General features: G+C 35.8%; 4 protein-coding genes across 14 annotated transcripts; 1 reads left to right on the top strand and 3 right to left on the bottom strand.

The window, feature by feature from the left end:
• Positions 1-1,570: 1,570 nt before the first annotated feature.
• Nasp (Nuclear autoantigenic sperm protein) lies at positions 1,571-15,842 on the top strand. 5 transcript variants are annotated; one of them, XM_076623116.1, is made up of 4 exons: positions 1,571-1,798; positions 6,614-6,801; positions 13,723-14,442; positions 14,674-15,842. In XM_076623116.1, exons 3-4 carry the CDS (start codon positions 13,723-13,725, stop codon positions 15,325-15,327), a joined length of 1,374 nt encoding a protein of 457 aa, XP_076479231.1. In that variant the 5' UTR covers positions 1,571-1,798; positions 6,614-6,801; the 3' UTR covers positions 15,328-15,842. The 5 variants fall into 5 exon arrangements, with proteins under 5 accessions (XP_076479231.1, XP_033186565.2, XP_076479232.1 ...); XM_033330674.2 differs by lacking the exon at positions 6,614-6,801; XM_076623117.1 differs by lacking the exons at positions 1,571-1,798; positions 6,614-6,801 and adding an exon at positions 2,273-2,416.
• Positions 2,328-12,395, bottom strand: LOC117155101 (uncharacterized). Of its 4 annotated transcripts, none has more exons than XM_033330675.2 (5): positions 12,087-12,395; positions 9,994-10,218; positions 5,474-5,581; positions 4,941-5,078; positions 2,328-4,214 (listed from the first exon to the last, which is right to left on the bottom strand). In XM_033330675.2, the coding sequence occupies exons 1-5, from the start codon at positions 12,163-12,165 to the stop codon at positions 3,955-3,957; spliced, it is 810 nt and encodes a 269-aa protein (XP_033186566.1). In that variant the 5' UTR covers positions 12,166-12,395; the 3' UTR covers positions 2,328-3,954. The 4 variants fall into 4 exon arrangements, with proteins under 4 accessions (XP_033186566.1, XP_033186570.1, XP_033186568.1 ...); XM_033330679.2 differs by lacking the exon at positions 12,087-12,395 and adding an exon at positions 10,662-11,186; XM_033330677.2 differs by lacking the exon at positions 12,087-12,395 and adding an exon at positions 10,502-10,611.
• On the bottom strand, positions 15,016-21,204 carry rempA (intraflagellar transport protein rempA). Its single transcript, XM_033330672.2, has 6 exons — positions 20,671-21,204; positions 20,345-20,592; positions 19,663-19,981; positions 19,371-19,587; positions 16,327-19,294; positions 15,016-16,250 (listed from the first exon to the last, which is right to left on the bottom strand). The coding sequence occupies exons 1-6, from the start codon at positions 20,932-20,934 to the stop codon at positions 15,938-15,940; spliced, it is 4,329 nt and encodes a 1,442-aa protein (XP_033186563.2). The 5' UTR covers positions 20,935-21,204; the 3' UTR covers positions 15,016-15,937.
• A 148-nt stretch (positions 21,205-21,352) lies between these two features.
• LOC117155087 (uncharacterized) lies at positions 21,353-23,059 on the bottom strand. Of its 4 annotated transcripts, none has more exons than XM_033330658.2 (5): positions 22,672-23,059; positions 22,122-22,605; positions 21,830-22,042; positions 21,580-21,768; positions 21,353-21,496 (listed from the first exon to the last, which is right to left on the bottom strand). In XM_033330658.2, the coding sequence occupies exons 2-5, from the start codon at positions 22,593-22,595 to the stop codon at positions 21,437-21,439; spliced, it is 936 nt and encodes a 311-aa protein (XP_033186549.1). In that variant the 5' UTR covers positions 22,596-22,605; positions 22,672-23,059; the 3' UTR covers positions 21,353-21,436. The 4 variants fall into 4 exon arrangements, with proteins under 4 accessions (XP_033186549.1, XP_033186550.1, XP_076479227.1 ...); XM_033330659.2 differs by lacking the exon at positions 22,672-23,059 and having other exon boundaries at positions 22,122-22,355; positions 22,410-22,595; XM_076623112.1 differs by lacking the exon at positions 22,672-23,059 and having other exon boundaries at positions 22,410-22,595.
• Between the last annotated feature and the right edge of the window lie 5 nt (positions 23,060-23,064).

The following is a 23,064-nucleotide window of genomic DNA, read 5'->3' as shown; positions in this document are numbered from 1 at the left end:
ACTTACCACTGAGGATGACTCCACAGCCATTGAATTCGAAGAATGCACAGTTTCAGCACACTTTCTTGCACCTGAATCGGAAAAAATTTTTGAATGTCGATCGATTAAACAAATCAATATCTTATATCACTTTAATTGTTTAGTAGTTATTCCGATTTATAAGTAGCATTTGTTAATTTTAATTTGCATATATGTAATTTTAATATGCATTAATTTAAATTTTATAATCATAATTGTTCAATCTTTCTTACTACTCCAATATAGTATATATCATTTCTATTAAATATCTCACAGTAATTCTGAGAAAATTTATCGAATAATAATATCAGGCTCTTACTTACCAATAACAATTACCTTCAAAAACATTGAATTCGAAGAATGTACAATTTCACCACAGTTTTTTGCACCTGAAAAACGAAACCGAAATCTTATGTGACGATACACATTGTTAGATTATCCAAGATGGCGATCGAGAATCGCAAGCAATTTGAATAGTTGAATATCGATCTATTGAAAATCAATATTATGTAGTACGTAACTACCGAACTATAAATCAGTATTCTATAGTAAATTATCACGAATTGCATGTCTCTTAATAATTATTTGATAAATATACTGAGCAACATTTTATGTATTTATAGAAAATTTAGACATGTAAATGCAAAGATAGAAAATATTTGAATTATAGATCTAAAGGTATAAAGTATTTGAAATACATGACTATATATAATATTCATATTATATTCACTAAATTGTGAATTTACATAAATGTATTGTATGTGTGTATTTGAATATGATAAGAGATCATACTAATTAAGATTAAAATCAGATATTTGATTAAAAATATATTCAACAATGTTAAAAGATTGTAGCAAGCAACAGACGGTGTCTTGGCTTCTGTATAAGATATTTCTCAGTATCTACATATTTTTATGCCAATTATTATGTAGCTTGAAATATCATTGCGTAATTATCGTTTTGTGTGCACTTACCAATTTGTATTCAACAAATTCAATAAGTTTCTTTGAAAATTTATGGAACGGCATAGCATACCACTCAACAAAACTGCACAAAAAGATGGAAGCTGCGTGTTAATTTGAAAAACTTTCATTGCGCAGTCTAGGAATATCGATACATCCGGATCAATTGCAATCTTTTCTATATACACTACTAATATAATTTTTCTTAGATTTTTAGAATACAAAATCATGCATTCTTTATTTTCAACATTAAATACTCCACAGTAAATTTTGTTCTTTTCATAAAAAAATATGAAAATTAATTGTTAACTTTCTAATTGTGTCACATCTTATTCGATATATCGAATTAGATTTATCTCAATAGTTGTTTAGAATATATTAAAAATAAGAAATGTTATATTAAATAATATAATAATATAATAAATAAATAATTATAGTAATAATATAGTTGAAGTATGTTTGGTGAAATCAAAATATTACGTTATCTAAATCAATCGTTCCCGCCTAAAAGACTAAATGGCGGTAAAATAAGTACACATGCGTAGTCGAAAGTTCAGTTCACATTGGTGCAGGATAAATCGTTGTGCTCACGATGTGCTTGACGCTCATACAAGTTGTGCGCGTGCCGGTAATAAACCGTTGTTTGGTATAACGGTCATTCCGTTAAATCTTTGCGTCTCTGTACATAAATTTACTTGTAACTGTTTAAGTAAAGTTCGTGATACTCAGAACGTTGCGTGCAACCCACAAGGAACATAGTGAAAGCGTGTCCATCGTTAAAAAACCGTCAAACGTCCAGTAATTCGAACGGAATCAAGGTATGTATATTTTCTTTGTGTTCTACGTGCATTGACCATATTTTTCTTTTTTCCTATAAATTGATAAACGTTCGTATGAATAACCACGTTAAAAAACGAGATATTTCGTATACTCGAGAAAATAAGATGCTGTTAAACAGATTTATCGAAGGAAATAGTAACGTAACGCATAGTTTATTTTTATACGTACATTCTTAGTACAATGAGCTCACAGTTGTACTACTTTTGTTGTTTACCGCGGCACAAAATTATAATATGTTTAATCTATGTACAGACATATATGTACGTATAGGTTGTAATGCGACCATGTCCCGCGTTACATATACCTGTAATGTCTGGTCACGTGTTTTCGTATTCAAATAGCTCATATATACGAAAACTGACATTCTATCTACTTGTATTCGTCTCATCGTGAGTCATGTTCATGCGAACATCGTTTTTGCGAAACATAACCTGCCAGTCCACGATGTAAAAGCGTAATTCTTTAAGTTGTGCAATATTGTAGAGGTTATAAATGATAAAACTTAAAGAACAAGGATATCCTTTATTTATACATAGCTTATTCTTTTATTGCATGTATGATACATTAATTCCAATGTAACAAATAACAAGGATCAGGTAAAAAATATTACAATCAAGAAAATATTATCAGAAAAATGCGTTTCGTTTAAATAAACACTCGGAGAATAGTTTTGCAAGCGTATATATTCGTCTTTTTTTCCTTTTTAAATCATTTTATCATTGAACTAGCAAAACTTAGTCTCCGGGTATGTAGGAGATGCTTTCATTTAAAGCATCCTTATTTTGTTTCTTAAATCTTAATGGACGAATTGCAATTCACAATCCTCTGTATATGATACATTTTGTTGGCATAATTCCTCTTTTGTTTGCTATAACAAGTCGTAGCAAAAGCTAAATTCTTGCAAACACGCATATCGTTGCTTGTATTGGCTCGAACAAGTTTACTGCTATGCTATGCATATTACAAACATGCTTATCTTTCTAATTATAAGGCGATCGAATTATGCTATAGGCATCTATATTACATTACAATCTGTATTGAAATATTTAAGCAAAGATCAACAAATATTGTCTCAGCTTCTACAACGCACAAAAATATTCTTACTTCAAATCAACTCTCACATAAATTTAATCATATTAATTGTAACTGTACAAAAAGAAGACCATATTAGAAGTATATTAAAAATATGTCTAAAAAGACAGACTAGAAACAGTAAGGTTTTCCTTTACTCGTACAGTAATTGACTAATCCGACTGCAAATCAAAACTGAGGTAAACGTGTACTCTGTTCTACTTATCAATGAATAATACTTCTTCAGTTCAGACACCGTACTCTCCTCCCACACATATTATCTCATTACTCATGTACCTGCAAATATTTTACTTTATAGTAAAGATCTATATGAAAAGGGGATCTTTGAATTATCTCGATAGGGCAATAAATTTGTGCAAAACTTTAAAGATTTGGAAACTCAAAGATACAAGAGGTATTACTTTAAAGCTTGTACATCCCTCTTGAACATATAGTTCTTCACTCATCCATGTATATTTTCTTTGTCAAAGACTAGAGATTGTTAGATAAATTGTACAAAATGTTGCATTTAGAAGGTTTGCCAAAAATTAGGCTCCTTCTATACCTTGCCATGCTTTAGACCGGTCCAAGTTAGTCCCATAAATTTGACAAACACTATGCAACACGCATTACCTGTTGATAAAACAAACTGCCTTCGAGGTGGTCATTTTCGACTCTGATATCGTTTCTGAAAAAATACTCTCAAAATTGCCTCAATGTCGTGTACCCTGTTTCCATTACTCCCAAATGTCAAACTTCCACCTATATGCTAAAGCCTTCTTACTTTACAGACTGCGAATAACAACTTGACACAAATTGATTGCTCCACACAATGAAAATTCCATAGCTCACAAAATAGTTCATGGTATTGAGCTGCCCATCAAGCTGACTCACTTTCTAGTCAGAATAAATCAGAAACTACACAATCAACTCCTGTGACCCACTTCCCATCATGGATGAATGCAATCACCTTTGGTTTGGAACACGCTTAAAGAGGCGACGACATCGAAACGCTATATTGTAACTTTTGGAAACGACCTTAGACCTCGAAGGCTTCCCACTGCTACGCTATCATAGCAGCAATAGGGCTGAAACGCATTATTTTGCTGAGCAAGATCCATGCAACCGAGGCAAGGGCGCAAAGTGTAACGCCACCCCATCCAAAGTCCATGCTCCAGGAGCTGGTGAATCGTCTGGCCTTGAGAACATTACGGGGAACCGGTCCACCAATTACACCATCCTCAGGGCCGTCGGGTAATCTAGTTCCCCGATCCTGAGCTCTCTTGAAGTGAATTATCGTCAGGGTGAACAACGCGAACGTGGCTAAAACAATTGTTTCATATTAAAAGGAAACTTCTTAATTTAAAGCAGATGATTATCATTAACATGAAATATTTGAATAATTTTAGGAAATTTTGAATAAGTTAAAAATAAGACAGATATTTATCTTTATATGGACAATGAAATTCTGTAGCAAGCAGTTTTGCATTTTTTTAAAAAGAAATTCTGCTTACAAAAGACTTAATTGAAGCAAAGGAGTACAAAGAAAAATAGATTCTGGAGTGTTTGGAAACGTCTTATCGGAGGTGAGAGGTATTTGCCTTTTATCGTACTCGACGGCGACCACTAATACCAAGAGGGAAGCTCCTTCGTTGAATAAGAAAATATCTTAATTATTCATGAAAAGTTATTGAACTTCCGATAAAAATGAGTTGATTGCGTGACACAATCGAATACATGGTTCAACGAGGAAATGTAAATTGAATTGCTTGTGATTATCGGTTTGTAATTTCATTCTTCACACCTATTACTTTCCAAAAGCAATTTTTCGTATTTACCATCGACGAATAAAGAGCTTGAGAACTTTTTAACAATGTATTCCTCTCTTAAAACGGCTTATTTTGCGGTCGACTTACTAAGTATGCAGAAATCCTTTTGCGGTTACCAGGTTTCCCGCAACCACGATGCTCCACATCGATCAAATTTATTCGGCTAATGGCGATTAACACTTTAATGTCGCTTTAAAAGCTTTCTCGGCAACAAACTCACCTGCTAAAAGATACATCACACCGGTAACGAGGACGGCCGATATTTGATGTCTGCAGAGTCCAAAAAATCCAATGAGAACTGCTGTACCCAAGATAATCAGACAGACTAGAGAACAGGAGATACTCAAGTTCTGCATCCCTATGAATGAACATGAATTTTTATCGTTTAGAAAAATATTAAAATTATTCTATGAATCGTGTTAAATATAAAATCCATAGAATCTTCGATGCACTTTGCTAGTATCATCAAAAATATTCGTCAGTTATTAGAATTTTTGAGGAGTAAATAATTCAAAAGGAAGAAATTCTCTCTCTTCTGGATGAAATCGATTGAAAAATTGCAACATCTCGACGACAAGTAATCTCGACCCAAATGTCGCAGCTATTCTTTCTTCTCTGCAAAACATTGGAAGCTACACTGTATCGATTTAATTTTCAGTCGCCGTAAATAGAAATCAATTTAACGAGGGTGATCACGTCACAATAATCGTGGAGGTAAAGGAGAGAGAATAAAAGTGAAACAACTATACTCACGATTCTGCCAGGCGGCGCGGATCTCCTCGTGTACTTCGTCAGGCGTCAAGTAGTTAATGCACCTCCCTTGCGGAAAACCTACCTGACCCAGTAGTCGTATTTCCTCCTCTGAAACACGAGAAGTGAAAAAAAGAAATGACGTCATTTTCACGCTGTTCCTTGCGCGACGTGAAACGAAATTGTGAACGGGGTGGATTCCGCTGGTTTCCACTTCTATCCTTACTCTACTCGACTCGATTTTTAATTAAACGATCTTTAAAAGCTTTCCTTCGTGTGGTGAAATTTTGATGAAAAAGCTTGGAAACATTAAATCCCGTATTTAGTCTAAAGAGTATCAAATTGGAGAAAATGTCACTGAATTTTTGTAGCTCTACGTTTATTATACATTTTTGTGTATGCGAAAACTTAATTATTTAATTTGAAAGAACCTTTATTAATTTTTTATGTATGCCCTAAGGTTTAATTGGAAACTCGCTGATTTCACGAGTCGACGGTAACAAAATAACTTGTAATAAACTGGAATCGATCAGTTGGAAAAAGAAAATGAAAATACAGAGTTGGTGTTGTAATTAGGTGCACGCACTGGCCTTAATTCAAATAGAAACAATAAAATGTTGTATTCCCGTGTGGAGAGAGCCGGTTTACACAGATTTACGTGTGATCAGTTAACTCGATACTGGAAATGAGTAGTCGAATTAAGTCTCGGGGTCAGGAGCGCCGAATAGTTGGAGCGTGAGATTCGATATCAGATGCCGAATACTATCGGCTCGTTGGAGAGGATGAACCTGAACGTGGATTTCCGTGAAATGTCAGGAAGACGGGGGGTATAGAAGGTCGTGGAAACTTGGAGAATTGAGCAATAATAAATCCTGAAGCAGAAATAGATCGATCCAAGTTCAGCGGGTCTAGGTTGGCTGTCCTCGTGCCTCCTCTTTCATTTGATAAACTAGCAAAAGAGTTCCGACATAAATTTGATAACGAAGATTTGACATGTGATAAGATAGATAACAGATGAAATATCATTAATGAATTTCCATTCATTCTGCATTCTTTTAACAAAAACATTTCAAGGATGTACTATTGGATTTCAAAGATTACTATATTTACCAAACAATTTCTAGAAGTATAAAATAATTTCAGGATGTGCAGGTCGAGAATATTAGACTGATTTTCATAAAGACCCAGTACATAAAGCAGAACCAGTGCGTCGCCTGATTTAAACAGCAGCGTTCCGTGCTTGGCGTGACCAGAAACCATCAGAGGAAGTTCTCCAGGAGAAAGAAAAAGAAATCTGAAGGAACAAATTACATAGGCACACATTTCCGAAGGTCAAGTTCATTTAATAATAAAAAGCCATCTCATTAATCGTAAAAGACTTACTATTTTTTTTTTATGAAATTAATATTTTTCAAAATAATCTTTTCTTTTCTCCTTTTAATGTTTCCACTTTCTCACATACAAAAGCTTGTAGCGCAAAGAACCGACGATCCATGAATTCAAATACTTCATACCGCAAAGCTGCTTCAACTTGGAGTAGACGATCGAAATAGTAATCGCAGCCTTTCCAATTTTCCCTTGTCCCCGATGTGGCGAGAAAATTAAATGTTCAAATCATACGATCGACAATGAAGGTCTATCCACGCGGGCAAAAAGAAACACGGCCGTCAGAAGCGGAGAAACGTTGAAATTTCAATTGTGATGTTGAACTTTCTTCTCAATTAAACCTTTTCGACGGCGACAAAAACCTGACGAGTCGATGAAACATTGAGAAACAAGGAGAACAGATTTCGTTATGCTGCGTTGCAATTTTCGGTATTGTGATGAATCGTCGTGGGAAGAAAAAAGTGTATGGAATTTTTTGTTTAATGAGATTGCTCGCTAAAACACAAAATAATTGCATCGCTCGTTATGGAGTGCAAACGTAGAAATTAATAATAAAATTATTGACTTCACGAGCTGTACCGATAAGCGAAAGACCAATAATCTCTTTTGTTATCGAAGACAAGCAACTATGCATGTCAGAAAATGGTAGAACGATTTTTCATAAATTGAGCCAAGTGCATAGGTGGTTCTTTTTATAAGCTTTTTTCTGGCAACGTTATACACTTTCTCCTGATAAGATTATATCGTAAAGATAGGCAGACGGATCTTATCGTATTTTACGATAACTGTCTCGCGATTATAGCTATACTTTCCGAGCTAAATGAAAGCAAAACAAGTCGATACTAGCGGCTATCGATTTGAATGTTTATCGTGAGTAATTGTGCTTCGTGATAATGTATCTCGCATTTTGCAAATATTCCATGTATAATATTTTCTGCCCTTCGTAGAATATTTCCTTGATTATCTCTTTTATGGAATAGAATTTTGTTTAATCAAAGGGCACAGAAATCCGGTTTAATTTGAGTTATAACCCGTGCTGGAGCTTCCATGATATCTTGTTTAGTTCGTTGTCTGCGTCACCACACCCTTTCGTACTTTGCCACAATTGACTTTTTCCAGAACAGTTCGTCCATCCTCCCCTAGAAAACGACCCAATTTCTGTCTCTGGATCTAATATTTTCCTTTGGATTTTATCAAACTACTACTGTACTTTCCTGCTTTTTGTAGAATTCGAGAGAATAAGGGCATATATACTACAGGTGGTCAGAAAAAATACTGACAGCTTGAAAAAATCTAACCATCGTATATTCGCTCCTGGCTTGGTATCTTATTTTTGTAATATCGACGTTTCTGTGCTACAGTTTTTTTAGTACTGTAACTCTCTTTTTGTATTCTTGCATTGTTTTTCTTTTTTTCTCGCTGGCTTTCCTTTTTAACATGCTCGTGCTACTTTCTATTTACTGCTATAATTTACTTTTCAATGAAATTCCTTTTCGATGTCTTTGTATTGTCTTTCCACTGTTGAAATTTCTTCCTTGAAGAGTTCAGTCGTTAAAGTTTGTCCAGTCTCTTCTTTCTGATAAAAGACTTTTTATAAAGTGGTAGTTGATAGCAAGAAATACGTTTGAATACTTTTGCAGCCGCATAAAGTTAATCTTCCTTGAAAAAGTTTCACAAAAGTTTTCGTAAACTGTAAATCTGATTGCCGACGAATGTTAGCAAATAATTTTTAGTAACATACATGAGAATATGCAATAATATATTTCTTATTTATTTTGTATTTTTACCTTATATACGCATGATGCTTACCAATCGTTGTAGATACTATACTTTAATTAGGAAATATTTAATGAATTAATTTCTGTTTGTTAGGATTTCTGGAATTTCTGTTTGTCGGACACATGCTGCAGTGAGAAATGTAAATCTCAGTTAGGACTGCATGATGTATATACGTATTAGTGTTACGTTAATCTCCATCGAAAAAGAATGTTGCACATATAGCCCTTGGATGTTAATATTAATCAGTGTCATTACTGAAATTCTTTAATCTGAAATCTCGTTATATCATGGAAGCTACTGTAGCATACAGTATCACCATTGTAATGGTTCCTCTGATAAAAGAACAAGAAATACGTTCACTCTAACACATATACATTTTTATCTAAATTACAGTAAATCGAATCACTTTGCATTGGAAAGATAGCTATTTTCAGAACTAGAACTTTTTCAGGTATTTTCAAAATTATCTATGCTTGTTATTTTACATTTGCGGTATCCACTATTCTATTCTCTTATTATGGGACGAATTAAAAGTGAGCAAGAGGCATCCGTCACATTTCTTAATTATTTTATTAGCACATCGATCTATCATTTTTCGTTTCTTTTGGATGAAAGGTTTAGCATAGTGAAAGTGATTGGCATAAACTTTAGCGAAGGAACGTTCAAGATGTTCATGGTCACAGTATTCCTAGTCAGACAACACGCTGTTTCAGATCATAATCGACTGGTCGATACCTTGGTCAGAGTCAAGGTGGCATCCACCTATAGAACGTCGTTCATACAGAACCGTATCATCGGAGATATGTCGGGACGATTACACATGTATGTGAAAAGGTGTGTGCACATCATTGTATCATTGAAAATTCACGGTCTACCTCAGAACGTTCGAAACAAAGCTGTTTTAAGGAACTATGTATTTAAATTTTGATCTACGGAAACTTAGAGATATTTTTAAAAACATAGTAATATAATTGTTTTATCGGTGACGAATTTTTCGAACGAGATTCGTGAATGAAAAAACTTATTCAGAAGCTAGGAGTAAATTAAAAAATCCAATAATAAGCGTAGTCTAAAATATCCGTGGAATTTTTTTATGATGTCAAACTATTTTCTGCGTTGTAAGAAAATACCTGTTAATCAGGAATGAACTCACTACTTTACTTTGAATTTTATTTATTAAGTCACTGTGTCATGAAAGTCGATCTAATACAATTATTTTCTTTAATGATGTATGTCTGTTCGTTAAACGTTTCAAAATTCTCACTAGACTGTGATGATAAAATAAAAATTGAGTTTTCTCTCAGGAAAAATCTATAGTCGAGGAATAATCAAAATCCAACAAATCAGCCGGTACTCACCAGTGAGGGAGACGCACATGATCCAAATACCGCCGTACATTGGCACGAGGAAGCTAGCTCGTCTGCTAGGATGATGATTTCTGTGACCGGGAGTTTGCTCTAGCATCGCCACCTGTCCATCCAAGTACCATTTAAGTGTAACATTCGCATGGGTCAAAGCCTCCTTGTCCCAGCCAACTTCCTCCCAGTGATCCGACATTATGGCACCACACAATAATCCGGTCGCTGGAACAGATATGAAACACGTCTCTCTATATTCAACGTTGTATATCGACGTTCCTCTGCACAAGAATGCCCTCGTTACTTTAAATCTCCTCGATTCTATGATCAACCTCTCGGCAATGTGCATATTGATAGAAGGAAAACTAACGAACTTTAACAGTAGCTATCATTTCCAATGTTTTCGCGAATTCTCAAAATCCTCTTAGAAGGTTCCAACGCCTGTAAAACCTTTGTGATCTCGAAGATACTCGCGAGTAATATGTTATAAATTCTTTCAGACACTAACTTTGTAATGGAACATCTGAGTGAAGATTTGTTATACGGGTTGATATCTCAAGCATGCGACTATGTACTGAATGATATTACTTCAACTATAAAGAATAAACTTGATTGGTGATGATTGTTTCGTAACAGAAGCACAGTCAGTGTATAAGATAGCCAATTACCACAGTATGATAGTTTCTGCGTGTCATTTGACCTTCCGAAGAAGCTAACTGCAATGCTGGTAAAACGCCGGAATAATTTTCCTATTGGATGCGGCTTAGGTTGTAGCTATAATAGATACGTATTCTGACGAATATATCAAAGCAGTGAAATATATTTATAGATTCGTACGAGTGTATGCATTTTGGTCTTTAAACGTCTCATCTGTCGGAACAGCAATTTGTCAGAAGATGCATCCACTGTAATCGTAGTCCATCAAGCGGTAATAACTACAATATTGTTGCAACAGTTTCTGTCATAAAAAGTGAATCTCCTCTACTTAAGGAGATACAAGAAGATTCTACGACGTTCGTCGGGATTGACGGCAGTAAGTTTCGCGTTTAACGAGGAGCCTTGAGAAGAGCGTCGTTTTCGCGCCATGGCTAAACTGCATGCTATAGGATATTTCATTGCATAAGAAAACTGACGTGAGCAAGAGCCCTCGAGCATACTAGAGCATAGGAGCACTTCTCTGGAGTGACCATTCCTCACCGCTGAAAAAAAAATGCACGATACAATGAATTCAACCGGTGGTTGTTGACTCTTCTATTAAGGAAGCTTTTAGGCGAACAAGAAGGAACATTAACAAAGTATACGAACGCGCGAGAGATGATTAAATAGGCCTGGATGAAGTGTTTATGGAAGCAAGTCACATGGTACGACGATGATCTAGTACGATGTACGATATGCGTGAAACAGTCTGCATATTCATATATATACATATTTTTGTTAGATTACACTGTTTGGTGCGTCTTAATGTTACGATTATACGGAAACATGCGACGAAAATTGCTAAGAATAGATGTTATCTGCGTAAACTACAAATGTGATCAAACACGATGACGCTGCAAAGTACGACGTTTCGCTTCGGATCGGGAACGATAGAGCATCATTATCCACGTGCTTTTCCACTTAACATCCGCCCTCTTAATATACACTTCAAATATCGAATTAATCGATGCACCATTGAAAACGTACACCGGTATCAATTAACGCGATGGAACGAGGATGAATCTACATATTCATTGAAACTCCTCTATCAGTCACAGTATATTTTTACACGTCTTCGTTTACCACACAGACTAAGGACACGACAAAAACATGTTCTCGATTATCGTAGCGTTTAAATCGTGCCTCGTAATGGCCCACAGACACGCTTCTCCGGATCAGCTGATGGTTAACAAATAGGTCTGCACAACACGTTCTACATCGTGCAACGTGCATCTAGGAAACCAACCGCGGATGCGAGCCAACTTATTAGATTATTTATTACGTAAGATTGATTTTGTCAATTGAGCCGGTTTAGGGAATCCATTCGGACGGCCCAAACAAAAACACGTCGAGCGAAGGAAAGGGGAGTCGAGCGCGAAGAATCGTATCTCAATTACCTGCGAAAGTGAGAGCCAACGTTGCGACGAGGAAAATAAGACGTGGAGCTGGGGCCCTGGGTACACGGGTAGGCTCCATCCATGCAGGTGGTGCCCAGGGCGACCGCTGGCAGCCCACTGAAAGCCGCACAACCGTACCGACAGTTGCCAGTTACGCACTGACCAATCGACACCCCCGGAGCTCGTGGTGTTTTCGGTGACTCTCCACCGCTATGAGAGAGCAAACGATCAGCACGCCCTCTCCGTTCTGCGTCGAAGCGCACGAAAATCGACCGACGTACCACCCAACCAACCACCCCACCCGGATGCTGCGGACAACCCACTCTGGTGATTCTCTCCCTTGTTCCTCTCCCTTCTTCTCTTGTTTCCTTCCATTATTCTATTCTTCTTCTTCTTCTTCTTCTTCCCCTTTGCTCGTTCTTTGATTCGATGCACTCTTTTCTGAATTATTGTTCTCCTTCTAGGTGGTACTATTCTTGGCAAAGTTTGTTAAAGACGATGGTGGTTCACCGCATTGTCGTTTTTTACTACTGTTTCTTTGAACTGTGAAGAACTCTTTCTTTCAAGTGTGAAACAGCCTTTCTAAGATAACTCTTTCGAGGAAGCATGCCTTCATAGTAAGATTGTAGTTGTTAAAGGTTTAACGATGCGCTTGATATCGGATGTCTCCTTGGGAGTTTTAATGTCAAATTAAGCTTCTTGCGAAGCTGGATATAATTGGGATACCTAACTTTCTTCTAGAATTATGTGATGTAGAAACTTCAGTAATATCTATTACTAAGCACGGATCATACAAACTTTGAACTAGGAACAAAAATTGCATGACCGCAGGTTGTGGAGCTAGTAGGTCGCAAGAAGTCATTAGCATCGACGTTGCATCATTTCGCGGGATTCTGTTATAAAGGTGGATCTTTGCTCGTTAGCAGGTTGTTTGCAAGAGAATTAGGAAACTGCGATTGTCGCTTAACGAGCTGCTTACCTACCATTGTTCTAACGTTAGTAGTACAGTATTCGATATTTAAATGCCTTACTCTTATCTGAAACATGTTCGAGTTGTTCACGCGCCACTCATCTACAACTTGCTTGCTGCCAAGTCGAATTCGTGCGACGTTCTACGAGATTCACTTATTTATTTAGTCAATGTTAATATTAACTAAGAATATATTGCTGTGGCGATAGATATCATTTGCGTAGAAAACGCGACACGTATCGCGCGTAGGTGGAATATTCTGAACACGTTTTAATTGCATTACTGATATCGGACCATTCTCGTGGGCGGATAATCGAAGAATATTCTTTTATCAAAGTCTTGATCATCGATGTGGATCGAATGTTGGAGAAATCACATTTTATAAGAACGCATTTTTCTGTATTAAGCTTCTTTAAACAGAGAGTAAATTTTATGCAAATTCATATTTTTAAAAGATCCAAACGCAAATTTGCATTTAATCCTCTAAATATTTAATCTGGAAGTTTTATTTTTTGTATATTTAAATTTTTCATAAATGCATAAAAATCGTAATCCACTTTGAAAACAGCAACGGAAAAAGATCAACAAAAAAATTTAATTTATCAGATATAATCATATTACGCGATAACCATAACTAAATAAGTAACAATGCATCTGACGTTATAGATGGCCGACGTTGCCGAAAATGCAGCCTTCACTGACCCAGCGACCGCGATCTCCCATGGCAAACGGCATCTCTTAGTCCGGGACTACACCATGGCTGTAACCGCATTGGCACAAGCATGTCAACTGCTCGTCGAAAAACACGGAGACACCGCGGACGAACTTGGCGAGCCTTATTTGCTTTACGGTCGGGCTCTTCTTGGTTTAGCGAGAGAGGAAGCTGGAGTGTTGGGTGGCGGAGTGCCGGGCACAGAAGAAACTGAAGAAGACGATGAAGAGGACGAGGAAGAGGCTGAAGACGAGAAATTGAGCAACGTTGACGAGAAGGAAGAAGAGGAGACTGAAGAACACACAGACAATGGAGCAGTCAACGAGACAAAAGAGAAAACCGCCACCGAAAACAAAACTGAAGAATCGGAAGTTGAGCAGGAACTCAAGAAACCGGAAGTTGAGAAAAAAGAAGAGAAGGTAGAAACGAGCAGTGAAAAGAACGAAACAGAAAAATCGGACTCTGATAGGACTGAAGATAGTAAAACGGCGAAACAAACGGTCGAAAAGCCAAAAGAAGATGAGAAATCTGCGGCTGACTCCAGTAAAGATACAAGTAACGCTAATGGACCTTCTTGTTCAACTGAACAGAATGGGGTTGCCAAGGAAAATGGAGAAAATGATGGTGAGGACATAGAAAAGGAAGACGAAGAGGATGAAGTTAACAATCTACAGGTATGAAGATTGTTTAATTTAATTTTCTTCTTTCATTGTTCGTATATAATTATATTAAATTATTGCATTGCAACACATCTTGTAAAGAAACTTACCTTCCTTTGTTGTTTATTATTGCTCATTACGTAATTTCAAAAGAAATTTAAGCAATCGTGTTAGATCCTCGTTTAGAAATGTCTTCTATCTCATAAAACCTCTAATGAACAACGAATATTTGCCCTTAAATTGAAGGTTGCCTGGGAAGTGTTAGAACTAGCGAAACTGGTGCTATTAAAGCGTGGTCAATCCGGTTGGAAGTTACTGGCCGATGCTTATCGACTCTTAGGAGAAGTGGCCATGGAAGGAGGGAACTTTCAGGGTGCTTTGAACGATCTACATCGATGTCTGGAACTTCTGCAACAGATTGAGCCGCGAGAGCCAAGGGCGATAGCCGAAATCCATTATCAGCTTGCATTAGCTCACTCCTTGGGCAACGAATTTGACGCCAGTATTGAAGAATTTAACAAAGCTACGGAATTGCTGGATTCGCGTATCAAAGATTTGGAAGAAATGAAAGAACCTCCCAAAACGGACGATTCCTTCTATACGGTAGAAGGGGAGATTCAAGAACTGAAAGAGTTGCTCCCAGAAATCCAAGAGAAAATCTCAGATATGAAAGACTTTAAGCAGGAAGCTTGCAAACTCGTCATAGAAGGTATCAAAAACAAAGTAGCTGGTGGCTGTTCAAATGGTGCCGGGCCAAGTGGTAGCAACGACTCTGCACCTAAAGTTCAAAAACCTGCTAGTGATATATCTCATTTGGTGCGTAAGAAACGGAAAGCCGAAGAGTCAGAGACAGAGATTACATCGCCATACAAAAAGCCGACGCCGGAAAAAACTGTTTGAATGAGTTTGGTGCATCTGAAATGTTCTTGGTACCTTGTTACTTCGTTTAGCGGGGTGAAAATTTGAGGGAAAAATTTTTATTGAAAATGGAATTTTTAGCGCTGGACCAAAATAAGATAAAAATTGGCCATCCCACTGGAAAGACTTTGTATACCAGAAAAGATGTTTTAATAGGAATGGATAGAATATACTAATTTGATTCTATCTCTTTTGTTCGATGATTATAGTTCATATATTGTTTGAAAATTTATGTATCTTATTTCTTTCTTTTTCTCGCTATTTCTGTAACTCATATATTTATTCTATACCTAATCAGGAATTTGCATCAAATAAGTTTTTACCTCTTATTTTCTAGGACATATTAAAACATTAAAACATAAGGCTGTTTATGTATAAGTCAAACTAATAAACGTTAAATGCTGATTTTTCTAAATGTGTTATAGCTATGGAACGATTATACATCACATTTTAAATAAAACCTAGACTATATTTTTCCAATTATAATATAATACAAATATTTTATAATAATCAACTGTTTCATGTGTTTAACATCTATGATCACACTTTTGGACGGATTCCGTTATCTCCATTGCATGTTTATTATATTTAACTATTCTCCTAGCAGTTCCTCGATATCATCCTCTTTATCAGAACTTTCTTGTCGTTGTATTTTCATCTTATAACCAAGCGCTTCCAATACACCCATATTGTAATAATAAGTGAGATTAATTCCAGGTACTAAACGTTTCAATTCCTCTATACTAGCGCGTGCTTTATCAGTATCACCAATGTTGATATAATGCTGAGTAATCGTTGCAAATAAGTCACCACGGCGAACTGATTGTTCCAAATTTGTTCCTTGAGACTCAAGTAACTGACGCACCTGTTGCATTGCTGAACTAGTTTCTCCTCTATCAAACAACCTGTAACAATAATTAATAATATTTCATTGATATGCTCCTTAAATTTTTCTACTAAGTATGTATAAAGTAAATATACTTTTTAATATCGAGGTAACGCTTAACCGTTGCTATTCTATTATTCACCAAATCCACTGCTCTTTTGTGAATATCATGGTCTCTTGGAGTAGATACTTTTGCTAAGCATCTACTTGCTTGATTCAGAGCATCAAGAGCTTTTTCATAATTTTGGAATTCATCAACTTCTACTTGCGCACAAGCAACATAGAAATTGGCCAATAGATCCATTGCTTTCCCCTTGGAGTAAAAGTTAATTATATTCTTCAATACTTCGGGTTGATTTTGCCAATCTAATGATTGCAAATAATTCCCAGCCATGATATAGATCTCTCTTTGTCTGGAAACTTGAGCAAAGAAACAAATTTTTTCTGTATCACCAGATTTTAGCAAAGCTTTCATAGCTCTCAGTTTATTACCAGCTTGAGTGAACTTTTTGGTTGCTAAATGATAGTTCCCTTGCTCAAAAGCTATTTCACCTATCCTTTCTAATAGAGAGATTCGTATTTTTTCATGATCTACGTCGTCAACTTTATCTAATGTCATCTTCTCTGCTAAATCTTCACTCAGTAAAATATTATGTTTTTGTATCAATTCCAAAGCTTCTAAGTATTTTCTTCCAGTTGCAAGTAGATCTACTGCTTTTTCAATCTGATCATTTTGAACAAAATAATCAGCGCATTTTTCTATCAAAGCAGGATCAGAATCCGCATTGACATCCATAATAATCAATTGCAAAGCACTATATTGTTTCGTCTTAAAAGCAATGTCCAGCGCCTTGTGCAATAAACCAGCTTTGTGATATAACAAAACTGCTTTATCCAACTGATCGTTTTCTTCATAGTACTTGGCAACATCTATCTGCGATTGCCTTGGAGCTAATACAGCCAAGGGCCATAGTTCTTCAAACATATCGTGTTCTTTGCACAGTCGAATTGCATTTGTGTAGGCTTTAGCAATGGTATAGAAATGAATAGCTTGAGCCACATTATTTTTTGATTCATAGTGCGCAGCTAAATGATACGCGGAGGCAGCATGATTAGTTCGCGATACCAATTCACTAACTTCGTCTTCTCTACCAAAATAACAGAGTAATCTGGTCATTGCTAAAGTATTTTTAGCTTGTTCATACAATTTCAATGCTCCTTCCATGTCTCCGGTTGATTCTATATACTGTGCATGCCAATTCTTTATTTCTGGGTCCTCAGAATTATTAAGATATGTTAATAGTTCCCTGGGTCTCACAAGCAACATCCTTGGTACTTCAAATCGGTGGCATTCTGCTTTAGTGTACATCTCTATAGCTTCCACTATTTTACCTTCTTGCTCGAGAGCCTTTGCATAGTTGTAATAACTAGTTTTTTCGCAAATTTTATTCTCATTCTTTGCTAACTCTATAGCTTCTTTAAATTTATTACGCGCTTCGAAAAGCTTGCCTAATAGATCCAATCTTTTCGCCTCGCGAAAAAGTCGTTCAGCATCATTATATAATCCTAATTCCACCGCTAATGTACCTACTTTGGCTTCCAAGTTTAAACTATCATCTTGCATAGCTTCTCTAAGAGCCCTGGCTGCTCTGGCTTGTTTCATGTGACCCAAGCACAAAAGCGCCATGTTCAATTGCTTTGTTTTCACGCACATTCTTGCTAAACTTTTCCAAATACCTTCATTTTTAATGGATTTAATCGACTTGAAAGCCTCCTCCATATTAGCAACGCTGATATGAAAACTGAAATCTAATACAGCTTTCTTTGTAACAGAATCACATAAACCTAGTTCCTCAAAATCTCTCATGAGCATTTTCGTTACTTTACTGGTCTTCTCTGCTGTTTTCTCAGAATTTAAAATAATAATATGTGGAGAATGAACACCTAGAACTCTACAATTTTCATCTTTAATAGGTTTAATATCCTGAACGACAATTCCATGATCCGATGTAGCAAACATTGATACCAAAACCACAGTAGCCTTTGAAACGTCGTAATCGTCTTCATTGTCTTGTTTGGAGGAGTACTTGGAGTCGCGTGTCTCTAATTTTTGAGCTCGACATACTAATAATCTAGGATCTTCTGCGTCCCAACAATGAGCAGTAACCAGTCTTCCTCTACATTTTACAGATAAAGCACTATCGTCTTCATCTATATTGTTAGACTCGGCAAAGTCGAACTCATGTATCTGATCACTTTCTATATCCCAGACGTACAAAATAGAACTGGGCATCAAGTTAGTCATTGCAACAGTGATAGACACGCAACGGCAATCAGCGTTGCACCGTGCCTCGATGATCTCAGCAAAATCACTGATTGCTTCATAAGTTGCCATTGCTCTGGTATGCAGCTTCGCTTCTCGTTTACTTAAATCCCAAATTTTTAAGATACCATTTAAAGATGCGACTGTTAAATATTGTCCAGTGAGATCCATAGTAATTGGTTCGCCCTCTTCTGATAACGTGGGTAACGTTTGAATGACATTACCCTCCATTGACCGTAACTGTATGACTGCAGGAGTTAAAACGATCAAAGTGTGATCATAAATCAATAATTTCTCAGTGTCACAGCTGAAATTGGCGATTGCGGTAGTATACAAAGATGAATCATCGTGAATTTTATAGACCACAACCAGTCTACCAGAAGAAACAGCGATGTATTCTTTATTAACAGCAACAAGTTGCACTTGAATATCAGTTTTCAAAGTGTAATTCTGCTCATTGAATTCTATTAATATTTGACAGGGACTGAGTTGACTAGCACAAACACCATCGTTATATGTAGCGCACATTGGTTGTTGATATAATATAAAAACGTTAGTAATACAATTTACGGCAAGAAGTGGACTCCTTAAGAAAAAAGCGCCCCATGTAAGCTGTTTTACTGTCCCATGTATGCTACAAGATTCTGGGACATTGGGCCAACCATTTTCATCGCAGTCCGTTTCAATTTTACGTCTCCATAAATAAATCGTTCCCAAGTTTGTTCCAGCAGCCAAAGTACCTGTACAATATTGAAGTTAACAATTGAATAATGTATTCCTATATAAGTTACATTGTAAGAAAAATGTTTATGTTACCGTTATTTTTACAAAAAGCTATGCTTGTGCAGATTTCCTGTGGTGTAGCCATGTTCCCCGTAGATGAATCTGGCGGAGATAATATGTAACTATCACTAGTGTGAAGATCCCAACAGCGAACACCCAATTCTCCTGTAAGAATCGCTAAAGTATTTGCTCCAGCCCAACACATTGCTGGACCAGTTCTCAATATGTCGTATCTACTGCTAAGTCTCACCTCAACAAAGAACAGTTTCATGAAATTTACGTATTAGATTATAGCAAAATAATAAATGAAATCAAGTGTAGTTACTTTTGTTAATTCAGTCAGTCGGCCAGTAATAGGATCTGTCTGAAAATGTGCTATATTTAAACCTTCTGTCATAACAACTAGAGAATCTCTAGTTGGATGGTGCAATAGGAACTGTAATGCAGCACCATTCGTGTTCAAGATTTCTGTGCACTGTCCTTGGTTATCAACAAAGTATATCAAACCGCTAGTGGTTCCAATATAAAAGGCATGGTTTTCTCTTTGCGTTACAACTGTTGTGGGTGCAGCTGTCCTGGGACGCCAAGAGCTGAACATATCTAATGCTCTTTCATCTCCCGCAACTGCAGCTTTTGCTAGACCACTGAAAGCAGTGTAAGTTCTATAATTAATTTTGTCAATATATATTATACAGGGTGGTTGGTAACTGGTGGTACAAGCGGAAAGAGGGTGATTCTACGCGAAAAAAGAAGTAGAAAATATAGAGTACAAATTTTTTTTTATTTTTTTTTTAATTTTTCTATCGAAACAACGATCTACAGTGAGATCCATTATAACGTACCGCATGCGTACCGAGCGAAAATTCAAAGTCGATTTTCTCGAAAACAAAGCCTCAAACGAAAAATTTTTATTCTATATTTTCGACTTCTTTTTTTCGCGTAGAATCACCCCCTTTCCGCTTGTACCACCAGTTACCAACCACCCTGTATATTAGTTTTATATTCACCTTATATCTATCATTGATTTTGGTGGAATAGTTTTGAATACTATTTGTGTAAAAGAATCCTTCAGTTCATGGTGAAACATCATTAACAATTGACCTCTTGAGTCAATTTTCCAACCAACTATGGATCCAGCTGAATCTGCTGACACCAATCTTCCCCCATGTTGACTCCATTGCAGAATTATAATAGGATCATGATGTGGTGTGACTACCAAATTAAATTCTGTGCTACCAGTATCACCTGGCCATATCTAAATGATAATTTATAGTAATATATTTTCACTCCTATCATCCTGGAGCATTTTTATTAAATTTAAATGATTACTAACCCGCAATTCTCCGCTTTCCCATCCTGCTGCAAGCCATCGCTTTTCTGGATGCCATCCAAGGCCAGTCACTTGAGCTACTGAATGTCTAGGTGATTCTACATCCTGAGTAGGTTCTCCCTGATCGTCATAAATTGTCACGAAACCACCCTTATCCTGAGAATACGCTGCGACAGCCAGTAGTGGATAATTTGTATGCCAAATTGCGTGAGTACTGATAGAAGCTGTTTCCGGATTTTGTACGCGCGTATCGAAGTAGAGCGACATTATTTTATTCTTACTATCAGTATTGATGTCACAAGTAATACCTAAACTGACATAGCTGTTTCTAAATTCATTAATAAAAACTACTTTTTCAAAAAGATGGATTTTTGCAACTACGTATTCATTAATTCTTCCTAAAGCTTAATTTTGTAAAAAATATTTTAATCATGTTACTGAGAACTTTGGTATACATAAATGTTAAATAATAGTTTGATATCTATTAAAAATGTTGATTAACATGAAGTTTACTGTCACCTGTCACATTTGACAACTCAGAACTAGTTTACAAAGTGTTGCCATAGCAATATGAAAGCCTAACGCCATCTCTTGTATTATCAATTTAAGCACTTACTACCATCTATTAGGAATTAATAGAAATGCTTAAATACCGGGAACATTTAAAAAAATACACATCGTTTCTTGTACCCTTTATTAAGAACAAACATATATATAATTTACAATTATATAATTATATTCTACTATAAACTATTACGAAATCACTACGCTATAAGGTCGACTCAAATTTCTTCATATTAAGTACTTGATCTTCAAGAATAGCTATTCTCTAAAATTTGTAATAACCATTATTATTATCTTATTGCGTATATTTTTAGATTACTTTTAAATAAAATTTACGGCGCTCAGTACCATAAGATACTCCTGAATTTTAGATTCTGACATTGCTTCTGTTTCTGCCAAAAGCGTTTTATATCGCTCCTCTAATATAGAAACTATATTATCCACTTCATTTTGCTTCTTTATACTCAGAGATGTGTACAATTCATTTTTTTGTTTTTGCAGTTGTAAATGCAAGGCTTTTATTTCCATATCTTTGTTCTATGATATAATACATGAAGTAGAACTAATTCCTAGTAATATAATATCTTAATTAATTTACCTTGATGATATGCGACAGTTTCTTTTCATAATCGTACTCGAGTCTCTCCTTCGATTTTTCTAGTTTTACAACAGCCTTTTTCAAAGTAGAAACTTCAGACATTAAATTTTGATTTTGTTTCTGAGTTTCATGATCCATTTCGATTCTCATTTTATTTAATTCTCCTTTCATCATTGTACATTGTTCAACTATCATTTTCTGTGATTTATCTTCCTGAGAGGAATACAGTACTAGTCAATAATATATTTAAGTATAAACGTATTGAAATATTCTATGATTTACAAAGAAATACATCTCTAAACTTCATTTCTAATTTCATTTCTAAATTTTGTATTTTATTAGTCAGTAATTCAATTTCTTCCTTCCTTCCTGCATCCTTTTTTGATGATTCTATATCTCTTTTTTCAAGTAAATCCTGTTTTAGTTGTAATTCTTTATTCTTCTCTTTTGTAAATGAATCAAATCGTTCACATATCATCTTTATTTTATCTAACCATTGTTGTTCCACTGCTTTACTTTGCTCATCCTTCAAAATATATCTTACAGTTCTCATTTTACAAATAAAGGTTCTACTTCTTACCTTACCATGGCTGATTTGTTCCAACTTTTTAGCTATTACAGCTACAGTATGGTCCAGAGCCTCGTTTCTCAATCGAGACTCGTCCAACTGTTGTTTTAAATCAGTAAGTTGTTTCACTACTATGAAATGATATTCTTGAACAGCCTCTTTGCAGCTTTCATCCATAGAATTTTTCAATTGTTCCATCTCTTTCAGCCTTTAACAATTTACAAACATTTAAGACTTATTGCTTCATCAAAATTGCATTTAATGACATACTAACTTAGCTTTTAAAGTAGTGACATCAGTAGTTAATTGACTAATACTTGAAGATAAGTAATCATTCACGTTTCTGTTGCGATTTTCTGGGTATTTTAACAATTGATTCCTTAGATATTCATTTTGAGCCTGTAATTCTGCAATAATGATTCTCAGTGTATCAATACGCCGCTCATAGGTTTTTAATCGACTTTTTGTTTTACTGTACTTTGATCATGATTCATAGCATGCAAACATTGATTCACTCTCGTGACGTCCATCATACGGTGTTTTAATGACGCTTTACTTCGCTGGTGTTGAGTACATTTTGCATGTGGCTTTAAATAAGTATGGTGAGATCTCATGGTATAGTCTGATAAGTTACTTACAGATGAGCTAATACAGACCTGTATTACAT

The sequence above is a fragment of the Bombus vancouverensis genome, chromosome 12, assembly GCF_051014615.1.
Source record: "Bombus vancouverensis nearcticus chromosome 12, iyBomVanc1_principal, whole genome shotgun sequence".
Taxonomy (NCBI): domain Eukaryota; kingdom Metazoa; phylum Arthropoda; class Insecta; order Hymenoptera; family Apidae; genus Bombus; species Bombus vancouverensis.
This window is presented reverse-complemented; position numbering and strand designations above follow the sequence as displayed.

Coding starts and splice junctions, on each gene's coding strand:
- Nasp (XM_033330673.2), top strand. Junction 14,443..14,673: donor ATGAAGTTAACAATCTACAG/GTATGAAGATTG, acceptor CTTAAATTGAAG/GTTGCCTGGGAAGTGTTAGA.
- LOC117155087 (XM_033330658.2), bottom strand. CDS start 22,595: ATGGAACAATTGAAAAATTCTATGGATGAAAGCTGCAAAGAGGCTGTT. Junction 22,043..22,121: donor TAGAAATGAAGTTTAGAGAT/GTATTTCTTTGT, acceptor TATTCCTCTCAG/GAAGATAAATCACAGAAAAT. Junction 21,769..21,829: donor AACTGTCGCATATCATCAAG/GTAAATTAATTA, acceptor ATTATATCATAG/AACAAAGATATGGAAATAAA.
- rempA (XM_033330672.2), bottom strand. CDS start 20,934: ATGTCGCTCTACTTCGATACGCGCGTACAAAATCCGGAAACAGCTTCT. Junction 19,982..20,344: donor AAATCAATGATAGATATAAG/GTGAATATAAAA, acceptor CACTGCTTTCAG/TGGTCTAGCAAAAGCTGCAG. Junction 19,588..19,662: donor GACTGACTGAATTAACAAAA/GTAACTACACTT, acceptor TTCTTTGTTGAG/GTGAGACTTAGCAGTAGATA.
- LOC117155101 (XM_033330675.2), bottom strand. CDS start 12,165: ATGGAGCCTACCCGTGTACCCAGGGCCCCAGCTCCACGTCTTATTTTC. Junction 10,219..12,086: donor GTTGGCTCTCACTTTCGCAG/GTAATTGAGATA, acceptor TATCTGTTCCAG/CGACCGGATTATTGTGTGGT. Junction 5,079..5,473: donor CCGCGCCGCCTGGCAGAATC/GTGAGTATAGTT, acceptor GTTCATTCATAG/GGATGCAGAACTTGAGTATC.